The 23,417-nt window shown below is 41.2% G+C and overlaps 1 protein-coding gene across 1 annotated transcript in view; it reads right to left on the minus strand.

Moving 5' to 3' along the window:
- Positions 1-23,417, minus strand: part of cacna1ab (calcium channel, voltage-dependent, P/Q type, alpha 1A subunit, b) — a 148,201-nt gene that overhangs the window by 75,878 nt on the left and 48,906 nt on the right. Inside the window, exons 12-24 of the mRNA XM_034688888.1 lie at positions 20,297-20,409; positions 19,020-19,151; positions 18,853-18,925; positions 15,939-16,059; positions 15,712-15,779; positions 12,723-12,829; positions 10,930-11,083; positions 7,656-8,254; positions 5,734-6,041; positions 4,025-4,157; positions 3,792-3,921; positions 3,470-3,529; positions 2,789-2,895 (exon numbers count right to left, since the gene is read on the minus strand). Coding sequence (XP_034544779.1) covers positions 2,789-2,895; positions 3,470-3,529; positions 3,792-3,921; positions 4,025-4,157; positions 5,734-6,041; positions 7,656-8,254; positions 10,930-11,083; positions 12,723-12,829; positions 15,712-15,779; positions 15,939-16,059; positions 18,853-18,925; positions 19,020-19,151; positions 20,297-20,409 — 2,105 coding nt within the window. The remainder of the gene's footprint in view (positions 1-2,788; positions 2,896-3,469; positions 3,530-3,791; positions 3,922-4,024; positions 4,158-5,733; positions 6,042-7,655; positions 8,255-10,929; positions 11,084-12,722; positions 12,830-15,711; positions 15,780-15,938; positions 16,060-18,852; positions 18,926-19,019; positions 19,152-20,296; positions 20,410-23,417) is intronic.

Raw genomic sequence — 23,417 nt, forward strand, 5'->3', positions numbered from 1 at the left:
ACTTCTTAAACCCGTCCCTTGATCACTTATGTTACGTGGTTAAAGTACTTTTACCGGGCGCTGCTTTTGGGGGCCATAACCTTATAAATGGCGAGTCTTCGGACCAAAAGTGAGTCCGCCAAGACCGGTCGCAGTAGGCTGTTGTGTCTGTTAACTCTTTTCGACCAATGCGAACTGGGTTGTATTTCCCCCCGCCCCACACCCCTGTCCCCTCGCCTCTCGCCCCTCGCCCCTGACGTAAGCGGTTTGCGGTTCTAGACCAGCAAAGAGTTGGAGCTGCTCTGGAACCGGTTTTCCCGGCCGGGAGCCGATTCACTCACAGTCGAAACGCGAAAAACCGGTTCTCAATTGAGCGCTGGATCCGAACCGGCCCTAAAACTGCCTTGGTCGAAAAGGGGTATGTGACAACTTTATGAATAAACAAAGACGGAGACGGAGCTTCCACTTGGTGAGAATGGCAGGTTAGAAAGATGTGCAGCAACACATATCACTGCACCAATGTAATTAACATGCAGTGCGTTGTAAGGCTCAAGGGGGGCAATATAACTCCGCTTGGATAAACAGTCCATGCACTACATCGACCACAACACCAGCGCTCTATGCTACGTAGCATTAAGGTCATGATAGATGACCTGCAGGCGGATATCATTACAAAGTTCGAGTCCATAAATCCTAAAACTGGAGCTGACAATTCTGGATTTAAAACAGCAACACAGAGTTGCAGGACCAATGTCTAGTTTGACTTTAGGCTCAGCTTGGCCAGGCTTAGTCCCAGCCTTTTTCAGAAAGAAACCTACTATTAATGTTTCTCTCCAGCTGCCTGTGTCGAGTGAGTGTCTCTTAATGGATCTAGCAAGGCACAAGTCAGCAGCAATCTGGCTTACCAGAGCACTATGAGCCACAAGTAAGAGTTTGCAGTGATTTAACTGCAATAAAATGGATACCAACTCTGTGTTTACGCTTTATCCGTTCTGCCTGGAAGACAAGAAAAGCTAAAATCTTGAAATGTGAAACACTGGCTTCTCTTTTGGTCTGAATTCATCCTGAGTTTAGTCTTTAAGTATCCTCTGGTTTAATGAAGAGGTGTATAGTTGTCTTAGTAGGAAGAACTCGCCCAAAGAAGAGTTATTTGAGACAAAGGGCACTGAATTGAAATGCTTATCCCCTTGTTCTCTCTTTGCCGTGTGTTGGGAATAAGTAAAGAGGCAATAGGGATGAGTTTTCGGTAATCAGGTATCACAGTGTCATGATACATCGGTGGACAGGATCTCATGAATGAGGGGGGGGTTTCCAGAACAAAAGCGGAAGAGGAAGGCCTGTGGTGGGCGTTGATAAGCAAAGATTTTGGAAGGGGGGACTCTAGATGCAAAAATAAAAGAGGAAGGGATGACTCACTGCCTGTTTGGTGGAAATATCAGAGCAGCATGGATTGGAAAATTAGGGATGTGAGGAAACGGGAAGATTGGGAAGAGAGAATGGATTTAATAATGTTAGATAATAAAGGGGGTTGGGATTTGGTTCAAGGGGATTGTTTTGGGAAGGGTTCAGAGAGGAAGGGATGACTTACTGCCTGTTTGGTGGGAATGTCAGAGCAGCATGGATTGGTAAGTGGGGGGGGGCACACGGAAACAGGAGCAGGGAAAGTGGAAAAAAATTATGTATTGGTCAAACAGTAACGAGAGATAAGGGTTGGGGTTGGTTTAAGGGGATTGTGTCAGGCAAGGTTTGGGGGACAAAGTTTTAAGGAAGGGGGGTCAAAACGATAAATGTGAGAAGAGAGGAAGGGATGACTCACGGCCTGTTGGGTGGAAGTATCGGTGCGGCATGGATTGGTAAGTAGGGAACACAAGGAAACAGGAGCAAGGGAGATTGGGAAAAAATGTTGATAAAGGACCAGGTGGAGGTTATATAATCGACAAGGTCAGACAGTCGAGGGGGAATGAGGGTTGGGATTGGTTTGAGGTGAGTGTTTCAGGCAAGGTGTGGGGTTTGTGCAGGTTGAAGGGGGTGAAGGGGGTGAAGAGGTTGTAACTACACTCTAAAAACTGCAACTTTCAGCACTTGGAGCTACAGAAGGAATACAAAAGGATTCGTGAGAATCGTTCTGAAGGAGTACCTCAGGGTACCCTGTTCGGTCCCCTTCAGATCGCAGCATCAAGAAACCAAATAATGCAAGTGGCGCTTTTTTTTTTTTTAGAGTGTAGGTCAGAGGTCGATGATCACTGAGAACATTAGGGAAAATAATCAAGTTCAGGATTACGGATGGTTGTACGAATGAAGGTGCTGACGAGACACATAGAAAGACCTGTTGATGTGATGATGACAATGATGATGATGAGCAATGAGGGATGGGAATGAAGAGAAGTGTAGTGTGTAGGAGGAAGGAGGGGATGTAAAGTGGCAATGATAAGACTCCAGAAAAAGTTTTGAGGAAGGTAAAGAGGGCCAGGACAGACGGAGAAGAACGAGGCAACAACGGACAGAGCGAGAAGGAAAGGGCAAAGAAGAACAGGAGACAGGGAGGAAGCAATTTAAGAGGAGTAGAGATTAAAGACATAAAAGGAAGCCAGGAGAGTTGATAGCAGAAAAAGAGAAGGACAGAAGGTGATGATTTTTTGTACAGCAGGCTGAGAAAATAGGAGAGAAGGATTAGCGTTGCCTGTTGTATCCGACGCACAAGGCTGGGCGACGAGGGTCTTTCTGCCGATGGAAGAATGTGTGTTTGTGTGTGTGGGTGGAAATGATGAGAGAGAGAGTATGGTAAGGGAGGGGGTGGGAGGGCACTTACGTGAAGGCGAAGGCCACCAGAGCACCACTAACCACTATAAAGTCCAGAATGTTCCATAAGTCGCGAAAGTAGGAGCCCTGGTGGAGAAACAAGCCAAGCACCACCATCTGGAAGACACGGAGCAGACTTAGTACAAAGGTAAAGACACAGATCTGTGTAGGGCTGCCCGAGATAGTCCAACAAAACTGGAGTAGATAAGAAGAGCCTTAACTTTTCATTGGATGTGTAGTTGCAGGGGAAGGAACCTCTGTCGGAGGGGAATTGCCAGTAGCTATCTTGTTAACAAGGAGCTCACTTTGTGTGTGGGCTTGTAAAATTCAATTTTCAGGGGAGCACTGGAACAGTTTTGTGCATCTCCTCATTTGGCTTAAGGATGAGGATGCAACTTATAACATGATTTGTCAGCCCTAGAATCTAAAACCATTTTCCATTTCTCCCAAAATATCTAATCCTCCATCCGAGGACTGTAAATGAGGGTAGGGTAACTTCAGGTCAGGGGCAGCCCTATCATACACCGACATACTTACACACACCGGGGCGTTCACAACACTTGGAACGGAAAATACAAGACAAAGACACCAAAAAAAAAGAAGCATGCACCAAAAATATACAAGTGTGCAAAGTCACAGGTGAAATTAAAAGTGTCAATATGCACACTCAGACACACAGCGATACTGTTACCTTGATCAACATTTCAAATGTGAAGACGCCTGTGAAAACGTAGTCAAAATACCGCAGCACCTGCAGAGCAACACGACAAGGTGAGGTCAAATTGTAATATGAGAGAGAGAAAGAAAGAGAGAGGAAGGCAAGAAAGATGAATCAGTGAGAAAAAGAAGTTTCCAAACTGCTAAATTCACAACTTCTAACACAAGTATCCAGTTTCCTTTTCATTCCAGATTTCCCTTATTTTACATCCTTCTTATTTAAAGAGGTGCAGGCTCTCACACTTTTAAACTAACAGGTGAGGAAACAGACACAAACACACAGCCTGAAGTCTCACATTGTTTCGTGGCGACTCGGGCCAGACGGGGTCCTCTGCAGCGAGGGCGATGCTGCTCATCGCGATGACGGACAGGATGCTGAACTCAAAGTACTTCAGAGTCAGGATGTAGTGACAGCACTTCCGAAACCTGGAGCAAAGGCCACAGAGAATACATCAAGTGACTTTTCTATATCCCCGATGACAACAGTGTTTAACTTCATATATACGCAGATACACTCGTGGATACTGACGGGTTGGTGGTGGACATTATAAAGCAGGAGCTGTAAGGAGGCATAGGTTTGGGGCCGTCTTCGTCCCCGCCTTCGTCCTCCTCTTCTTTCTTCTCCTCGTTCTTCTTCTGATCCGTGTTGGCGTTCTTGTTCACTATGTGACAACAGAAGAAGAATCAGAGATCAGCTGAGGCAGAGCAAGAAAGGCAGAACAGGATGTACACCTGCTAGCACCGCTTCAAGAATAGAACCAATATACTGTTCATGGCGAGTACGACTCAATGTGCAACAACTGCTTTAAAATGTCTTCTGTTGCCCTAAGAGAAGCTTGGATATTACACAAGACCTTTCTGGAGTCCCTGAGCTCCCTTGTCTCGTAGATTCCTCTGAGCTGTCATAGACGTCCTCCTGCTGTGGACGATCTGGACTCCAGCTGATACGGACGTGCTGGACTCCAGCGGCAACAGCTTCTACGACTCGTCTCATCACTATCACTTCTCTCTCTTACTCCCCTCTATCTGTCTTTCCAGACCCAACTCAGTCGAGGCATGATGGCTGTCTAACATGAGTCTGGTTCTGTCTGAGGTTTCTGCCTGTTAAAAGGAAGTTTTTCCTCTCCACTGTAACTAGCTAAATACTGCGATGTGCAATGCTCATGATGGATTAAGGTGAGGTCAGACTGAGTCTTATCCTGTCTTGGTGTTGGGTCTCTGTTCATAATTTGACATAGAGTGGTCTAGACCTCCTATGTTTGTAAAAGCGTCTTGAGATAACGTTTGTTGTGATTTGGCGCTATACAAATAAAGATTGATTGATTGATTGATTGAAGATGTTTTGACATCTTATGGGGGACAATGAGTCTGTGTCTGTGTTACACAGGACTTCCACCAGATATGTGTCCGGTCCGGCTCCGTGCTCTCTCGTCCGTCAACACCAACTGGTTGCATTTCCAGAATGCAGCACGGAGCAGGACTGCCGGACAGCTGGAGTCATATTACCAAGGTTTTCTCTCATCCTTGTTGTCTTTCTGGTCCTCTGAAAACCTCTGACCTGTTGACTCCAGGCCTGGCTCCGCTCATCATGACTTTGGTTTGTTGTTGTAGTTAAGTGAAATACGATCTGGTGATAACACAGAGTGTTTGATTCTGAAAATTAACTGGCTGTTTTCATTTTGTTTTGGTGAAACCTGACTTCCTGTCCCGCTCCATCTGCTCTGTTGAGATTGATGCGTCATGCTCCTGCATCTTGCAAAAATAGAAGTCTTGTGTATCTGATCTGCAGCTGGAATGCAACTGAGCGGATCCAGTGGAAGTTAACACATTGACTAGAATAGAAACCTATCAGATCTGGTGCTGTGACGGATTGGAGACGGACCGGACATGGATCTGGTGGAATTTGGCCGTCAGTCTTTACAGCATAGAAGTGGCACGACGTGTTTCATGTCTGACAAAAGAGCTGTATAGAACGTTGAATTGAACATTCCTTGGGTCTATAAGTTTGGATATTTGTTATTTGATCAAATTGAACCTTCAAAATATCACCCATCCACATACTGAAAGCTCAATTATTTTAGTGTTTGAGGGAAAATCTGATTGCACATTAAGCAATAATCAATTCCAGTGTCTGCAGTACAATTTGGGAAGTACAAATCTAGGTTCCTACAAAAAATAAGACCTTAATCTAAGAGGATAGAGATGCTACTGTTCTGTGTCGTTAGTACTGATGCTCACCTTGCAGGATGGCGTTGGTGGAGGGGTAAGGATAGACGGGTGGCATGTCTATCTTTGTGTACTCCGGTTTGGCCATGCTGGTCAGGATCAGGCTGTCCATGCTGTGGAGCAGGGTGTGTGTGTCTGCGTCCCGACAGTTCAGCAGGTTGTTGACGTGGTCGGGATGGTCGGGGTGATCTGGCGGGAGGGCGTACGGGTGCTCGTGGGCAATGGCCAGCTTACTGTTGTTGCGGAAGTTATCCAGATCCTCGTTGTACTGCTGGATGGGTCTGGTGGTGGAGAGGCTGGGACAGGTGCTGTGGTGCTCCCTGATGGAGGGAGGAGGAGGAAGTGGAGGTAGAACATAAAAGAGAAGGAAAAAAATGAGGAAGTGGCACCAGGGGAAGGATGGTAGGAGTTAAGTCATAGAAGAAGCATGCTTTCAAAAGCACCAGATGTAGCACCAGATGTCATGAGATGTGCACCTGCTCACTTCTGTCCTGCTCTGTTGGTACGTGCACAAAAATACCTTCTGAACCCACTGAACTCTGCAGGAGAAATAACTCAAGGAGGTTCCTGCATTGTTATTTTTGAGTATCCTTGAGAATCTGAGCAGCTTCAGCTTAAAGGTTAAACAAGCCAGTAAATCAAACCAAAGAATACAGATCACAGAATCAGAATTTAAAGAATTAGACTCGTATTTTCATCAGATTCAGACATATTTCAGGGTTAGGGTTAGGGATATGACTCCTATAACTGTCATAGGGGAACTATTGTTTCTAAAACTTGTGAAAAAGCTCACTAGTTTGGTTCAGGGTGCATGCATAGCAATATCTGGAATAACAACATTTTGCAGCACCATTCATGAGGCCTGATCCAAGCAGATCAAGTCAGTCTAATAAGTGTGATGGGAAAAATACAGACATGATAGAATGTTATTCTTGGGTTGATTAGCAGTTAGAAACACACACACACACACACACACACACACATCAGACCTTCTGTGATTTGCATATTGTTATCCGTTTGCATGGCTGAGGAGCAGACCAGGGGGGTGAGAAGACACAAAGGTGACCAGGACTGATTTGCAAAGCTCATTGAAGGCCGGGATAAAGCTCAGAAAGACAAACTGGCGTAGTTTGAGTCTTTCATTTTTGCCACATAAGGAATAAGCATAAAATCACCAATCCTGCTAGACCTTTGTTTGTGGGGCGCTGGTGGCCTAGCGGTCTAAGCGCCCCACGTACAGAGGCTGTGGTCCTTGTTGCAAAGGTCGATGGTTCAACTACCGGCCTTGACTGTTTGCTGCATGTCATCCCCCACTCTCCACTCCCCATGAGTCCTGTCTATCATCAGCTCTCCTATCAATAAAGGCACAACAAGGCCTAAAAATAGAACTTTAAAAAAAGAAAGACCTTTGTTTGTGATGTTAAAAACTGGTTGAAACTCGTCTTATGTCCGTGCTCTCCCTTGGTTCTGAATTTGATTAAGGTCTTAAAGTTGTCTGCGTTCCTCTGCACAGGTTTTGCAGAACTCAAGCTCAGTCTCCCTCTCAAAACCAGTCTTTAAACCTCTTTTCAAACTCTGAACAGGAATGCATTTTCACAGTTTTTTCTCTCACTTGGGTTTAGAAGTGTCAGGATTTACTTTCCAAACTACTTACTTGAAGGTTGCCAATTTATAAAGATTATTTTTGGACTTCCAAGCTTGTATTTAGAAGCAAGGACAGTGGGTAGAGTTGGAAACAGGGATGAGGAAATGGGGAATGACTTGGCAAGGGGCAGAGAGTTGGAGTTGAATCTGAACATAAATGTTCTCTGAAGAAGAGACCTGAGTGTCAGATTGGATTCCTAATTCCTTGACTCTGATTAATGAAGCGTCTTTAAATCTTGTCAGAGGATAATTTGAAACACACAAGGGTAATAAACTCTTCCTTCACTCACTTTCTGTTGCGATGTCCTCTGCTCCTCTCCTGGTTGCTGTGCCGATGTCTCCTCGTCTTCCGTCCCTCTCCTTCCTCTCCTTTCTCCCCGTCTCCCTCCGTCCCCTTGGATCTGTGTCTCCGGCCTTCCTCGCCTTCCTTGGCTGACTTGCGGTGCTGCCTGGATCTCTTGTGTTCATGGTTTCCTTCTCCAGTTGCGCTCTGGTGGTGAGGCGACACGCTGCGAGCCTCCCGGCCCTCCCGGTTCTTATGCCGGTGGCCCCGGTGGCTCTTGTGGCTGTGCCTCTCCTCCCCCTGCTGGCCTTCCACGTTTCCCAGAGATGTGCAGCTCAATCCGTGCTCCATGCGGGTCTCTGGTGCCTGACCTCCATCTCTGACGTCTGTCCCAGCAGCCTTCGGATGGTGGTGATGATGGTGGTGGTTGTGGTGGCCTGCTCGGCGGTGGTGATCAATGTCTTGGCGCCGATACTCCTGGTCCAGAGGCAGATCACCTGGTGGGGTTTTGTTTGTGTTGTTGTTGCGGTTGTCCTGCGGGTTGACCACAAGTGGCCGGTCAAGGTGGGTCTTCATGTCACCGCGTCCTGTCCGTGGATAGGACACCTGGGAGGGGATTGGAGATTGAAAGGGTGAATACTACTGAATACTTCAGATACCTCTTTAGGATCCCACTAAAAACCGACTCTCAATGAGACGTTTGGAGTCATGCATAAAAGTGTTGAGACCTTCTTCTGCCAGGGAATATAATATCATATTCCAGACCTGCACTTAAAAAGTCAACAGTGTCCCTGAAACATTCATAATGGCTCCATGATTTCAATACAAAGTCTTCTGTGGATCATCATCAGGGACTGGGATGAAATCAACCTTAAAGGCTGAATATCACTAATTTATTTTTAAAACTTTGAACTTTGGTGACATGAAACTGTTCTAATATTCACATTTTAAAGAGAAACTAAACCAGAACTTGAATCTTGGATGTTTCAAATTGACAATTTTCTGTTTTCTTTCTATTTCTGTGGTGATCCTGTGATTCATACTCTCACTAAATGAAACATGAGTGCTCTTTTTTGTACTAACTGGACTAACTGACTAACTAACTAGCTAACTAAATAACTAGCTAACGAACTAACTAACTAGCTAGGTAACTAACAAACTTACTGACTAACTAATTAGATAACTAATTAACTAACTAACTGACTGACTGACTGACTGACTAACTAACTAGCTAACTAAATAACTAGCTAACGAACTAACGAACTAGCTAGGTAACTAACAAACTTACTGACTAACTAATTAGATAACTAATTAACTAACCAACTGACTGACTGACTGACTAACTAGCTAACTAAATAACTAGCTAACGAACTAACTAACTAACTAAGTAACTAACTAACTAACTAACTAACTAACTAACTAACTAACTAGCTAGGTAACTAACAAACTAACTGACTAACTAGCTAACTAACTAATTAGATAACTAACTAATTAACTAACTAACTGACTGACTGACTGACTGACTAACTACTTAGATAACTTACTAATTAACTAACTAACTGACTGACTGACTGACTGACTAACTAACTAGCTAACTAAATAACTAGCTAATGAACTAACTAACTGGCTAGGGAACTAACAAACTAACTGACTAACTAGCTAACTAACTAGATAACTAAATAACTAGCTAACCAACTAACTAACTAACTAACTAACTAGCTAGCTAACTAACAAACTGACTAACTAGCTAATTAACTAGATAACTAAATAACTAGCTAACCAACTAACCAACTAGCTAGGTAACTAACAAACTTACTGACTAACTAATTAGATAACTAATTAACTAACCAACTGACTGACTGACTGACTAACTAACTAGCTAACTAAATAACTAGCTAACTAACTAAATAACTAGCTAATGAACTAACTAACTGGCTAGGGAACTAACAAACTAACTGACTAACTAGCTAACTAACTAGATAACTAAATAACTAGCTAACCAACTAACTAACTAACTAACTAGCTAGCTAACTAACAAACTGACTAACTAGCTAATTAACTAGATAACTAAATAAGTAGCTAACCAACTAACCAACTAGCTAGCTAGCTAACTAACAAACTAACTGACTAACTAGCTAACTAAATAACTAACGAACAAACTAACTAACTAATTAGCTAGCAAACTAACCTGACCTACTGACTAACTAACTAACTGACTGACTGACAAACTAATTAAAGAACTAACTGACTGACTGACTGACTGACGAACTAACTAACTAATTAGCTAGCAAACTAACTAACGAACTAACTGACTGACAAACTAACTAAATAACTAACAAACTAACTGACTGACTGATTAACTGACTGAGTAACTGACTGACTAACTAGGACCTTCCATTCAGGTGGTTTAACAAACCTCACCCAGAATAAACCCAGATCTTGTCCTTGTTCACCCTCCCCCGGCTGCCTCCCTCCCCTCCCCTGAGCCACAGATAAACACAGCTCGGCAAACAGACCAACTTTTTAACTCCACAGGAGGAATTCGATTAAAAAATGATCACGACTCTCTCCCCAAAAAGGCTCCAGCTGTGAGTTTTTACAGTTTGCCGAGCCGTATCCAGTGGACTCCTGATCGTCTTCTTGTTTTTGAAGTGCCTAACACTTTCCCCCACTCTGTTTTTTTTAGTCCGCTGCCTTCTTTGGGTACACGGCTCTGAATTTCTCTGCATGCCCCACTTTAATAATGCATCGCTCCCAAGCACGCAGCTTCAAGCCGTCCCATTTAGCAGCAGCTAGCGCAATAACAACACTTCTTCACTTCCTTAAAGGGACATTACACCCTGAAAACACACATCTGGGAAGTGCAGCATGACCCAGAACATACGAGACCAAAAGAACATCATGTCTCAGTGTGAGTCCGGTGTTTCTTCTGCAGGGAAATCCAGATAAAAGGAGCCACATGTTTACAGAAGCTAAACTTTAGGAGAACATCTGAGACTTCCTGATCTTTGGGTTTAAAAAGGTAAACCCTGAATGCATCTTTTGCTAAACTATTTATATAAACTCAGTTCCTTACATTTCAAGGGTTTTCAAAGTTCAAACCTTGACATTGACATCCAAGATTTGTGTTAGCTGAGAAAGTTCATGTGAGGTGAAATGTCCTAACTGAACATAGGGGTTAAATTATAAAACACATCACAACAGATATTCACCACATCAGGAGTAGACTGCATATACATCTGTACAGGTGTGACTTTTTTTTAAGGGGGTGGGCTCCTCACCTCGTCTCCCTCCCCTCCAACCTTCCAGTCCTCCTGCTCCAGCTCGTTGTAGAGCGCCTCGCGGCTCGTCATCAGGTTCTGACGCCGGATCTCGCTCGTTCTCTGCTCCCACACAGACTTGTTGTTCTTGATGTGGTTCTTCTGCTGCTCCTTACTGATGACGGGAAATAAGGAAGAGATGGAAGTGTTAATGGAGACAGTTATGGGAATAAGGGATTTTAAAAAGTGGAGGACGAAAAGGGGAAATGTAGAGGAAGCAGAAAGTTTGTGAGGAAAATATCTCTCAAGCCATTTTAAAAAGTTAGACTCATTCTGCATGAATCAACACAATAAGGTGCAACCATATTACTGTGGTGTGGTTATATTTTAAAGCTGTAAAGCATGTAAAATTATCAGATTTGGGAGCCTCGGCTAAAAGTTGTTGTCTTTAAATAGTGTATATCACTGCGCGCTGAGGTTTGTCATGGGTTGCAAACGCCTCACTCACCACTGTGAGCTTTATGTCAGAGCCGACTGGCCATCCCTGAGTGTGCGCAGGCAAACACACTGGCTTCATCTGATTTACAAATGTCTACTTGGCTTGATCCCAATGTATTTATGTGTTTATCTTCAGAGATCAGGAAGTCACTATGCCTTGCGCTCCTGCGACACCTTGCGGATGTGTGTTCCCCGTGTTCGGACAGAGTTCGGTAAGAGAGCGTTCAGTTTTGCTGCTCCTACTGCTTGGAATAAACTCCAGAAGGACTTGAATCTGTCGGATCTCATCTCTCTGGACACCTTTAAGTCTATCTTAAATGAAAGACAGACCCCAGAACAGTGCCTGTGTTTTTAAAATGCTGTTTTATATTCACAAACTGCACTTTACTTGAAAATAAGTTGCACTTTTTAAATTATTATTGTTTGCTTCTACATACTGTCTGCATATATGTTCCATGTTGTTGAGTTGTGCCATTTATTCTGACGTGTGCTGCTGACCTCTTGGCCAGGTCGCCCTTGAAAATGAGGTCTTGATCTCAATGGGACTTATCTGGTTAAATAAAGGTTAAATAAAAAAAATAAAAATAAAAATTTCTTATGTTGTTATTTATCATTAAATTACAGCTCTGACAAGCAACTTTTCCAAACTTAAGAACACACAGTTTTTACATTTTTTAACGGGAAATGTTGGACGCCGATGTTACTTTTAAAGTCTGGCAATGTAACATCAAACTGACGACCATAACTGTCGCAATAGAAGCACCGATGACTTCTAATCTCGCCATCAAAGGCGTCAGCAGAGCGACAGAAGAGTCCGGTGACTTCTAAAAGAGCAGCAGGGTTTTTGTGAGAATCATTTGATGTGTCCTATTGTCAGCGTTTCTGCTGCCAGGAGCAGATTTTACAGACTGTCCGCCTCTCGCTCTTTTTTCTCTTCACAAAGCCCCGAATCTGTTCCTTTCACTCGCAGAACAATCGCTTAATCATGTTTTAGAGGATGAGAACAGGGACAGTGTGATAGTGTGTGTGTGTGTATGTGTGTGTGTGTGAATCACGTGTATATTAACGCCTGCCAATCATTCTTTTTTTTTCAGCAGAGACAGACTGGAGGAAGAAACGGTTAATTGTCTGTTGGTGTGATTCAATCAGAGAGCGACGTTTGAGTGTGAGAAACATTTTTGCATATCGGTGTTTGCATGAGTATCTTTTGGTCCTTAAGTAGAAGTTATTCTCATTATTTTCAGAGTTGCATGTGCGTACTTGCTTCTGTTTGTGTAGCATACAGAGTGTGGATGTGAGTGTGTGTGTGTACTCACGCAGCAATAGACAAGTTGGCTGCAGAAAGCGGGCTGACTTCTGCAACTTCCTTGGCCTTCTGCATAGCTGTCTTCTGATTGGCTGCTGACTCTTGCTCTTCCTCGTCCTATTGGAGGAACAGAGAAAATATATTTTACTTGATCCTGTTTCAAATTCAAATACATAATACATATTAAAGTCAGGGACCAAGAAAATGGATGTCAGGGATATTTTGCAGTTTTTACATCACATTTTGAAAGTTTGAAATCATGTATGTTTACTTCAGAGATACTGCAAGTCCCTTCCCTGCCTTTCAAGACTAAAATAAAGGTTACTTTTCGACCAAGTGTTCCGGGGTCTTTTAGCCCCCAGAACAACTTTACCCTGAACTAAAAGGTTCCTATGCCCCTATTGTTGTCTGCGTTTCGACTGTGGGTTGAAGTCCAGGTAGATTGTGCAAATCAGGCCAGTGACGTATTGAGAAAAAAAAAAGTAAATGCACTACACCACCAGACCAGTAGAGGGCAGTAAAACAAAGAGGAATGCCATTCATCACAGATGACACCATAGAAGCAAACGGACAGGCAGGTATCATTATGAGCAACACAACAGTTAGCCTGTTAGCATGAAGAGACTCAGCTGGCGCTGTTTTAGATGGTGCTATATTTCATCACAGATGGATTCACTGAATCAACACGTGAGAGGAGATAAGCGCGAGTAGCAAAGACGTTTCAACACGGCTTTAAAATCCTTTTGAAAAATTTGGAAAAAAAAATTTGACAAAAAAATTTGAAAACTAAAAAAATTTAAAAATATTGGAAAAAAAAATATTGCCCAAAAAAAATGTTGGAAAAAAAAAAATTTGACAAATTTTTGGCTTAAATTTTTTTGGACAAAAATTTTTTTGGACAAAAATTTTTTTGGACAAAAAAGATTTTTTGACAAAAAAAAAAAATTGACAAAAAAAACCGGCTTCAAAATCCTTTTGAACTCAAAAAGCCGTGGCAGAGATCGGCCGGTGTTTTGGTTCAAACAGCGACCCTGTTAACTGGAGACTCTTAGCCGGATGCATCCCTCATAAACGTCTTTAGACCATCATTAAATATCTGATGAGGATATTTTGAAATCTTAATAAAAACTAAACTAGTTTGCATTCCCAGGAACTCCCTCTGTGTTTCAACAGCTGTGTAAACTCCACAAACACTGACACTTTCAGCTGAAGGTCTCCAGTTTACAGGGTCACTTTTAAAACCAGAACACCGGGAGGAGAGACGCATTCACGGTGGGCTGAGAGAAGACTACTGTTACAAGCTGCTAAATCAAGAGAATCACAGCTTCTTCTTTTGAAAAGTACACACACATACAAAAAAGATAGAACAAATAAAAGCTAATGAAAGAAAGAGAAATCAAGAGAATCACAGATGGAAAAAACAATGACTGTGAACGGTTTTTGGAAAAAATTGAAAAAACAAAAAAAAACGAACAAAAAAAAATTGACAAAAAATGTTTTGAAAAAAAAAAAAATTTTTTTAAATTGAGAAAAAATTTGACAAAATAAATTTGACACAAAAAATTAGAAAAATAAAAATTTTTAAAAAATATTGGAAAAAAAAATTATTGCCCCCAAAAAATTTTTGACCCAAAAAAATTTTTGACCAAAAAAAATTTTGACAAAAAAAAAATTTGACAAAAAAAAAAAACACGGCTTCAAAATCCTTTTGAACTCAAAAAGCCGTGGCAGCGATCGGCCGGTGTTCTGGTTTAAACAGCGACCCTGTTAACTGGAGACTCTCAGCCGGATGCATCCCTCATAACCGTCTTTAGACCATCATTAAATATCTGATGAGGATATTTTGAAATCTTAATAACAACTAAACTAGTTTGCATTCCGAGGAACTCCCTTTGTGTTTCAACAGCTGTGTAAACTCCACAAACACTGACACGTTCAGCTGAAGGTCTCCAGTTTACAGTGTCACTTTTAAAACCGGAACACAGGGAGGAGAGACGCATTTACGGTGGGCTGAGAGAAGACTACTGTTACAAGCTGCTAAATCAAGAGAATCACAGCTTCTTCTTTTGAAAAGTACACACACATACAAAAAAGATAGAACAAATAAAAACTAATGAAAGAAAGAGAAATCAAGTGAATCACAGATGGAAAAAACAATGACTGTGAATGGTTTTTGGAAAAAATTGAAAAAAAAATAAAATAAAACGAACAAAAAAAAAAAATTTGACAAAAAATGTTTTGAAAAAAATATTTTGAAAAAAAAAATTGAAAAAAAATTGAAAAAAAATGTGACAAAATAAATTTGACACAAAAAATTAGAAAAATTAAAAATTAAAAAAAATATTGGAAAAAAATATATATTGCCCCAAAAAAATATTGGAAAAAAAATTTTGACCCAAAAAATTTTTGACAAAAAAAAAACCACGGCTTCAAAATCCTTTTGAACTCAAAAAGCCGTGGCAGCGATCGGCCGGTGTTCTGGTTTAAACAGCGACCCTTTTAACTGGAGACTCTCAGCCGGATGCATCCCTAAGAAACGTCTTTAGACGACCATTATATATCTGATGAGGATATTTTGAAATCTTAATGAAAAACTAAACTAGTTTGCATTCCCAGGAACTCCCTCTGTGTTTCAACAGCTGTGTAAACTCCACAAACACTGACACGTTCAGCTGAAGGTCTCCAGTTTACAGGGTCACTTTTAAAACCAGAACACCGGGAGGAGAGACGCATTCACGGTGGGCTGAGAGAAGACGACTGTTACAAGCTGTTACAGGCGGCCCCGTCCCCCGAAAGTCCCAGGACCATTGAAAATGACTACCCCCTTAGCAGAGACTTTTTAGGGGGGAGATTATCTACCCCTGAACTACATTTAGACCCTCGGTCCACCGGTCGAAACGCACGTAGTTCCAGGGTAAAGTTCCTGCTGTCGAAAAACACCTTTTGTTACTGTTTTTCAAGGGTCAGGGTATGGGATGTGTCCTGGTTTGATCCTGTACCTTTGTTAGCTCCTGAGCGTTGGCCAGATTGTCCACAGCGATGGCCAAGAAGACGTTCAGCAGAGTGTCTGTGGTGGTAGAAGTTAAGGAGGAACATAGATGCGCGGACATACAGAGAGAGCAACGTCTCAAAGGAAGAACTAAGACATGATTGGTTGCATTATTCAGTACATGCATGCATATTCAGACTTTGTATAAATGCGTATGTGATTGCACAAGCAGGATACAGTTGCCGAAGAGCGTGAGCACGATGAAGAAGATGGAGAAAACCATCCCTTTGTCGTTGACTCCTCCCTGGGACTCGATGCCGTCGTACATCACCATGTTCCAGTCCTCTCCTGTTAGGATCTGCAGAAAACAAGGAGTGAGAGGAAGAGTCTTCATCAGGACATGGTGAAGGGTTAGAGCAGGGGTTCCCAAACTTTTCAGCCCAGGACCCCCAAAATATAGATCCCAAAGACTCACGAACTCCACTGTCCTCAAAGTGATTTAATTTGGCTTCATTTAGCTGGTCTGCAGAATATAAGTCTACCTCTATGAGCATGTGTCTGTGTTTCCTGTGCTGTTATGAATGAACCTGCTGCTACTGATGCTTTTGATAATTAACTGTTCACTAACTCTAAACTTAGGAGTCATCTGGAAACAAAGAGAGGCAGAAAACTCATTGCATTTTCTATTTTCAAGGTTTTATTTCAAGTATAGCTACTGTTTTTGTTGATATTTTTTACTATAATGGGTAACATGTAATATTTTTAGATATCTTAAAAAAGAAAAACATTCTGGAAGACATCTTGCGACCCCCAGGGGGTCCTGACACACACTTTGGGAACCACTGAGTTAAAGGATACTGGGTACATTTGTCATATTTAGAAAACAGGCTTAGATTGACAACTTCAAATAATCTTCTTCCTCTAACTTTCACCTCGTTTGTTGTGTACATAAATGAAGAATTAAGCGCCATACGTACAATTTAACCACATTTTTTCTTTAACTTTACTCAACTTGAGCATCTTCTGAAGGCAAATGAAAATCAATGCACAAGTCTTTCAACTAATCCATGCTTAGAAAACTTGACATCAACGTAAAACTCCTTACAATGCCTAAACTAATGTCATAGGAATCAGACAACCTCCATCATCTCACCTCCTGCCAATAAGGCTTTAATGCTTCTAACTTGAATACATCTAAATCTGATTTGATTTGTGTTTGTTTACATTTTAAAGATAGGGAACATTTAAGTTTTTGTTGGTCCTTTCATACGGGAGCATGAGCATCAAAACTGCGCTCCTGTGATTCACTCAGACGAGATAAATCAACACAAACATCTCCACACAAAGGCCGTCTCTCCATCGCAGAGGGAGGGACACAGAAACATTTGTACGGATCGAGTCATCTGACAGTCTGGTGACAGGACAACAATGGAAGTGTTCAGCTTTACTCTTGCAGAGGGGATTCAGCTCTGCAGAAAGCGTGCACGGATCAAGACAGGAAGAAGTGTCAAGAACTGATCTGTGTGTTTGGAGCTGGTTTTTACTCTTTCTAACTGAATGTAAGAGAGTGCATCAGATGAAAGTCTTTGTAAAGGTGGTAGGATAACAAGTGTTTACCATGAGTCCACTCTTTGAATTTCTCCCTCTCTAGATCTGCCTGAACTCAAAGTGTCAAGTAGAGACTCTCAGGAGCAACAAACAGCTCAGCCAAATAGTTGGAGACCTTTTGAACTCACAAAGTGGGGCCAACGAGACGTGACACAGAGCTCTGAGCCCTGACCTTAACCCTGCTGAACACTTTGGGAGGTTTTATCAGGCAGACTGGGAGCGAGGCCTTCTCTTTCAACATCAGTGTCTGACCTCACACATGCCCTTTCGTCTGGAGGAGCACAGAGTCCCTCAGACGCTTTCTAAATGTAGAGGCCAGCCATCCCAGAAGACCGGCAACAGTTTTATCCACACAGGAGGAACCAATGAAATACAAGGTTCATTGTTTTAGATTAAGATGTGTAGAAAATATAACTTTTTAAAGACTTTGAGATGAAGTTTAGCATCATTAGGAGAGGATATTTTTACATTTGGAGAAAAGGTTAATTGAACTTTCCTCATTTATTTTTTTTAAACTTTATATATAAAAAAATATCTTAATGTTTGAACAAGTAAGTACATGTACAAACACATACATGTGCACCCACAACATCCCCAAAACCACCTGACTCCCGGAAAGGTTGAAAAAATAAATAGATACAATAAAATAGAAAAAAAAAATCAAGAAAGTGACAGTTAAAGGTCAAAAAAGCATAATAATAATAATAATAATAATAATAATAATAATAATAATAATAATTTTAATGATAATAATTTTTATAATAATATAGACATTTGTAAATAACAATAAATAAATACAATTAAATTAAAAAAAGAAATACAGTAAAGTGACAGATAAAGTTCAAAAAAGCAAAATGATAATAGTAATAATAATACCAATAATAATGATAATAATAAGAAGAAGAAGAAGAAGAAGAAGAAGAAGAAGAAGAAGAAGAAGAAGAAGAAGAAGAAGAAGAAGAAGAAGAAGAAGAAGAAGAAGAAGAAGAAGAAGAAGAAGAAGAAGAAGAAGAAGAAGAAGAAGAAGAAGAATGATAATAATAATAATAATAATAATAATAAAATTAGTAGGAGTAGTACAATTAATAATAATAAAAAAGGAATAACAATAATAATGATAATAATAGTAGTGATAATAAAAATACAATTAGTAGAAGTAGTTAAAAAAACAAATAATAATAACAGTAGAAAAAAAGAGAAGAAGCAGAAGAAGCAGAAGAAGAAGAAGAAGAAGAAGAAGAAGAAGAAGAAGAAGAAGAAGAAGAAGAAGAAGAAGAAGAAGAAGAAGAAGAAGAAGAAGAAGAAGAAGAAGAAGAAGAAGAAGAAATAAATGAGAAATTTGTAAATAACAATAAATGAAATGATATAATAAAAAATCCAGGAAAGTGACAGATAATGGTCAAAAAAACATTTCTTGTTGATGGTCTTGTTTGTTGTTTGAGTTCATAAAGAAACATCAATATTATTTTCAGCCTGTTTCAAGAGAAGCTTAAAGTTCCTCACAGGAGCTTTAAAGATAATTTATAATAGTCCCCTTCCCTACCTGAAACACTGTCATGATGGCTGCTGCAAACGTATCAAAGTTTGTTGGAGGGGTTCCTTTTTCAAAGTTGAATCTGAGACAGAGAAAAGAAAACAATTAACAATGACGAAATAACAAATGCAATGAAGAGTAAGCTTTTTTTTATTTTAAGTTGGTTTGATACTGACTGTCCTCCAAACAGCTGCATCCCCAACAAGGCAAAGACTACGATGAAGAGGAAGAGGAGGAACAGCAAACTGACGATGGACTTCATGGAGTTCAGCAGAGACACCACCAGGTTTCGCAGAGGAGCCCAGTACCTGAGAAAGAGGAGGATTGATGCATTAATAAAAGACATAACATGAGCATCAAACAAGGATTGAAGAAGAAGAAGAAGAAGAAGAAGAAGAAGAAGAAGAAGAAGAAGAAGAAGAAGAAGAAGAAGAAGAAGAAGAAGAAGAAGAAGAAGAAGAAGAAGAAGAAGAAGAAGAAGAAGAAGAAGAAGAAGAAGAAGAAGAAGAAGAAGAAGAAGAAGAAGAAGAAGAATGATAATAATGGTAATAATAAAAGTAGTAGTACAAATAATACTAATAAATAACAATAATAATAAATAACAATAATAATGATAATAATAGTAGTAATAATAATAATACAATTAGTAGAAGTAGTTAAAAAAATAAATGATAATAATAGTAGAAAAAAAGAGAATACATGAGGAATGTGAGGACGATAAATAAAAGAAAATAAAAAAATGTTGGATAAATTAAAACAACAAAAGATAAAAGATTTAAACAATCAAAAATCAGAAATATAAAAAAACATGAAATAAATTGATAAAATCCTATAAAAATGTAACACCTTGTCAAAACTCTAAATCCAGCTATTTTGATTTATAACTCATAAAACACTTCATTTAGATTTTTACTCTTCACTGGCACAAAAACTGTATTTTAAAACATTAAAATCATATTTTATAAGCATCTCTTTTCATCCGTACTTCATATTCTGCACCATTCTATTATTAGAACAGCCGATTTTGGATTAATCCCCAGAAACTCTTTAACAACAACAACAACAATTTTAAACAGAAGCTTGGATTGCAGAGGGAGCTGACCCTGAGCTGTAAGCACTCCAAAAATATACTTAAAGGATTCTATCAGGTATCCCTCTGAGGGGGAAACGTGAGACGAGTCCAAATGAGCAGAGTCGTGACAAACAAGGAAGATATACCCGAGCAAGAAAAACCCCAATGTGTGGAGCCAAATCTAATTAAATACGTCCTGAAAGGAGCATCAAAGAAGAGTGAATGAACGGAAACACAAAAATATCTTCATTTAGAAACTAAACTTCTTCTCATGATGGAAGAACAACCTGAGTTTGAGGTTTTATAAGTGTTTCAGACAGGCACATATACAGTGTGTGTGCATGTGTGTGTGCATGTGTGTGTGCAAAGGGGGGGTCTTACTTGGTGACTTTGAAGATGCGGAGCAGTCTCAGAGCTCGTAACACACTGATGCCGAACGATGTCCCCGGTTTGATGGTGGCCCACACCACCTCGAAGATACTGCCCACGATCACCTGAAGGAGGGTACGTTCAAAAACAACACGGTCAACTGAGTGTTCATGAAATACAAACAACAAATATGGGCAGACTTGTAAGAGGTGTACATTTTATGATTTCATTTTAGTGATTTAGAAGAAGAGTTCAGTCCCAATTATTGAGATTCACACCCAAATACTGGTTTCAGCGAATATTATTACAGATTTATTTCAATTTGACTTCTGATCTGAGCATTTAGGTTTCCACTTTACATATCTACATTGTGTGTTTTAAAGACAGCAGTCCATTTCTTCACTCGTGTGCTTGTTTAACAGAACAAAGGCTTTCAGAAGTAGCCCAATGTGCTTGACTAAACAAACAGAAAACGTTTCCTGAGTTTCCCCGTGGAGGGTTGGGATATTTAAGCACTTCTTTTTGGATTTAAAGCTGAGCAAAGGGATGAAAGACTTCTAAAAATGTTCTATAAATAAGCTCACAAAACTCAACAAACTTAATCAACTTATACCTGGTCCTTAAAAAACCCAGCCACCACACGAACTCCACTGCAGCTACAGTATCTCACAAAAGTGAGTACACCAGTCACATTTCTGCAAATATTTAACTGTAACTTTTCATGGGACAACACTGAAGAACTGACACTTTGATATAATGTAAGGAAGTCAGTGCACAGCTTGTTTAACAGTGTAAATTTACTGTCCCCTCAAAATAACTCAACACACAGCCATTAATGTCTAAACCACCAGCAACAAAAGTTGGGCCCAAAGTGTCAATATTTTGTGTGGCCACCATTATTTCCCAGCACTGCCTTAACCCTCTTAGGCATGGAGTTCACCAGAGCTTCACAGGTTCCCACTGGAGTCCTCTTCCACTCCTCCATGACACATCACAGAGCTGGTGGATGTTAGAGACCTTCCGTTTGAGGATGCCCCACAGATGCTCAATAGGGTTTAGGTCTGGAGACCTGCTTGGCCACTCAATCACTTTCACCCTCAGCTTCTTTAGCAAGGCAGTGGCTGTCTTGGAGGCGTGTTTGGGGTCAATTATCATGTTGGAGTACTGCCCTGTGGCCCAGTTTCTGAAGGGAGGGGATCATGCTCTGCTTCAGTATGTCACAGAACATGTTGGCATTCATGGTTCCCCATAATGAACTGTAGCTCCCCAGTGCTGGCAGCACTCACCTGACTTCTTTTTGGAATTAAAGCTGAGCAAAGGGATGAAAGACTTCTAAAAATGTTCTATAAATAAGCTCACAAAACTCAACAAACTTAATCAACTTATACCTGGTCCTTAAAAAACCCAGCCACCACACAAGCTCCTCTGCAGCTACAGTATCTCACAAAAGTGAGTACACCCCTCACATTTCTGCAAATATTTAATTGTAACTTTTCATGGGACAACACTAAAGAACTGACACTTTGATATAATGTAAGGAAGTCAGTGCACAGCTTGTTTAACAGTGTAAATTTACTGTCCCCTCAAAATAACTCAACACACAGCCATTAATGTCTAAACCACCGGCAACAAAAGTGAGTACACCCCTAAGTGAAAATGTCCAAATTGGGCCCAAAGTGTCAATATTTTGTGTGGCCACCATTATTTCCCAGCACTGCCTTAACCCTCTTGGGCATGGAGTTCACCAGAGCTTCACAGGTTCCCACTGGAGTCCTCTTCCACTCCTCCATGACACATCACAGAGCTGGTGGATGTTAGAGACCTTCCGTTTGAGGACGCCCCACAGATGCTCAATAAGGTTCAGGTCTGGAGACATGCTTGGCCACTCCATCACCTTCACCCTCAGCTTCTTTAGCAAGGCAGGGGCCGTCTTGGAGGAGTGTTTGGGGTCATTATCATGTTGGAGTACTGCCCTGTGGACCAGTTTCTGAAGGGAGGGGATCATGCTCTGCTTCAGTATCTCACAGTACATGTTGGCATTCATGGTTCCCCTCAATGAACTGTAGCTCCCCAGTGCCGGCAGCACTCATGCAGACCCAGACCATGACACTCCCACCACCATGCTTGACTGTAGGCAAGACACACTTGTCTTTGTACTCCTCACCTGGTTGCCACCACACACACTTGGCACCATCTGAACCAAATACGTTTATCTTGGTCTCATCAGACCACAAGACATGGTTCCAGTAATCCATGTCCTTAAGGCTGATTTATACTTCTGCGTGTCCCCTACGCAGCAGGGGCTGACGCAGACATGAGCCCCACATACTTGTGCGTCGGTGTGTCTGTGTCGCGCAGCAATTCTCCGCCGAAACACTAGAGGGCAGTGCGGTCTCTCTGATAGCCGGTCGCCTGCTTCCGGTCCCGCTACGATCTCTGTTTACTTTTCCACAGAGATTCAGAGCGTGTTACGTTAATCTACAGCTGATACATGTTGCTGTTTATCATACAGACATGATTACATGAAGTATAGAGAGGAGGAGATGAAATACAAAGCCGCCGAGCGGACCAATCACAGGGCTTGAGGTCTGCGTCGGCTCTACAGGGAGTTACATTTTGGAGGAGGTGCACGTCAGCTACGTGTGTAGGCCTCGGCGTAGGTACGGGAGCTATGCGGACCCCCGGCGTAGGGTACGCCGTTGATTCAACGCAGAAGTATAAATCAGCCTTTAGTCTGCTGTCTTTAGCAAACTGTTTGCAGGCTTTCTTGTGCTTCATCTTTAGAAAAAATATGAGGGGTGTGCTCACTTTTGTGAGATACTGTACATCTTAGACAGTCTCTTCAGGATGTCACAGTGTTGGCCTGAAACGCCTCAAGTAAAATGTCCTGAAATGCTAAACTTGCACAGCTTAAGTTGCACTTGCAAATGCATGAAGAATAGCATACATGTCGTTTAATAGATACAGGCTGTTCAAGATGTTTTTTTGTGGATGTTTGTGAAACATCCACAAAGAGACAGCGGGATCACTATCTCAATCACTATCTCACTATCTATATCTATATCACTATCTATATCACTATCTCAATGTACAAACACTCTTTGTAACGGAGCCTCTGGTTGGTGGACAGTTT

The sequence above is a fragment of the Notolabrus celidotus genome, chromosome 7, assembly GCF_009762535.1.
Source record: "Notolabrus celidotus isolate fNotCel1 chromosome 7, fNotCel1.pri, whole genome shotgun sequence".
Lineage (NCBI taxonomy): Eukaryota > Metazoa > Chordata > Actinopteri > Labriformes > Labridae > Notolabrus > Notolabrus celidotus.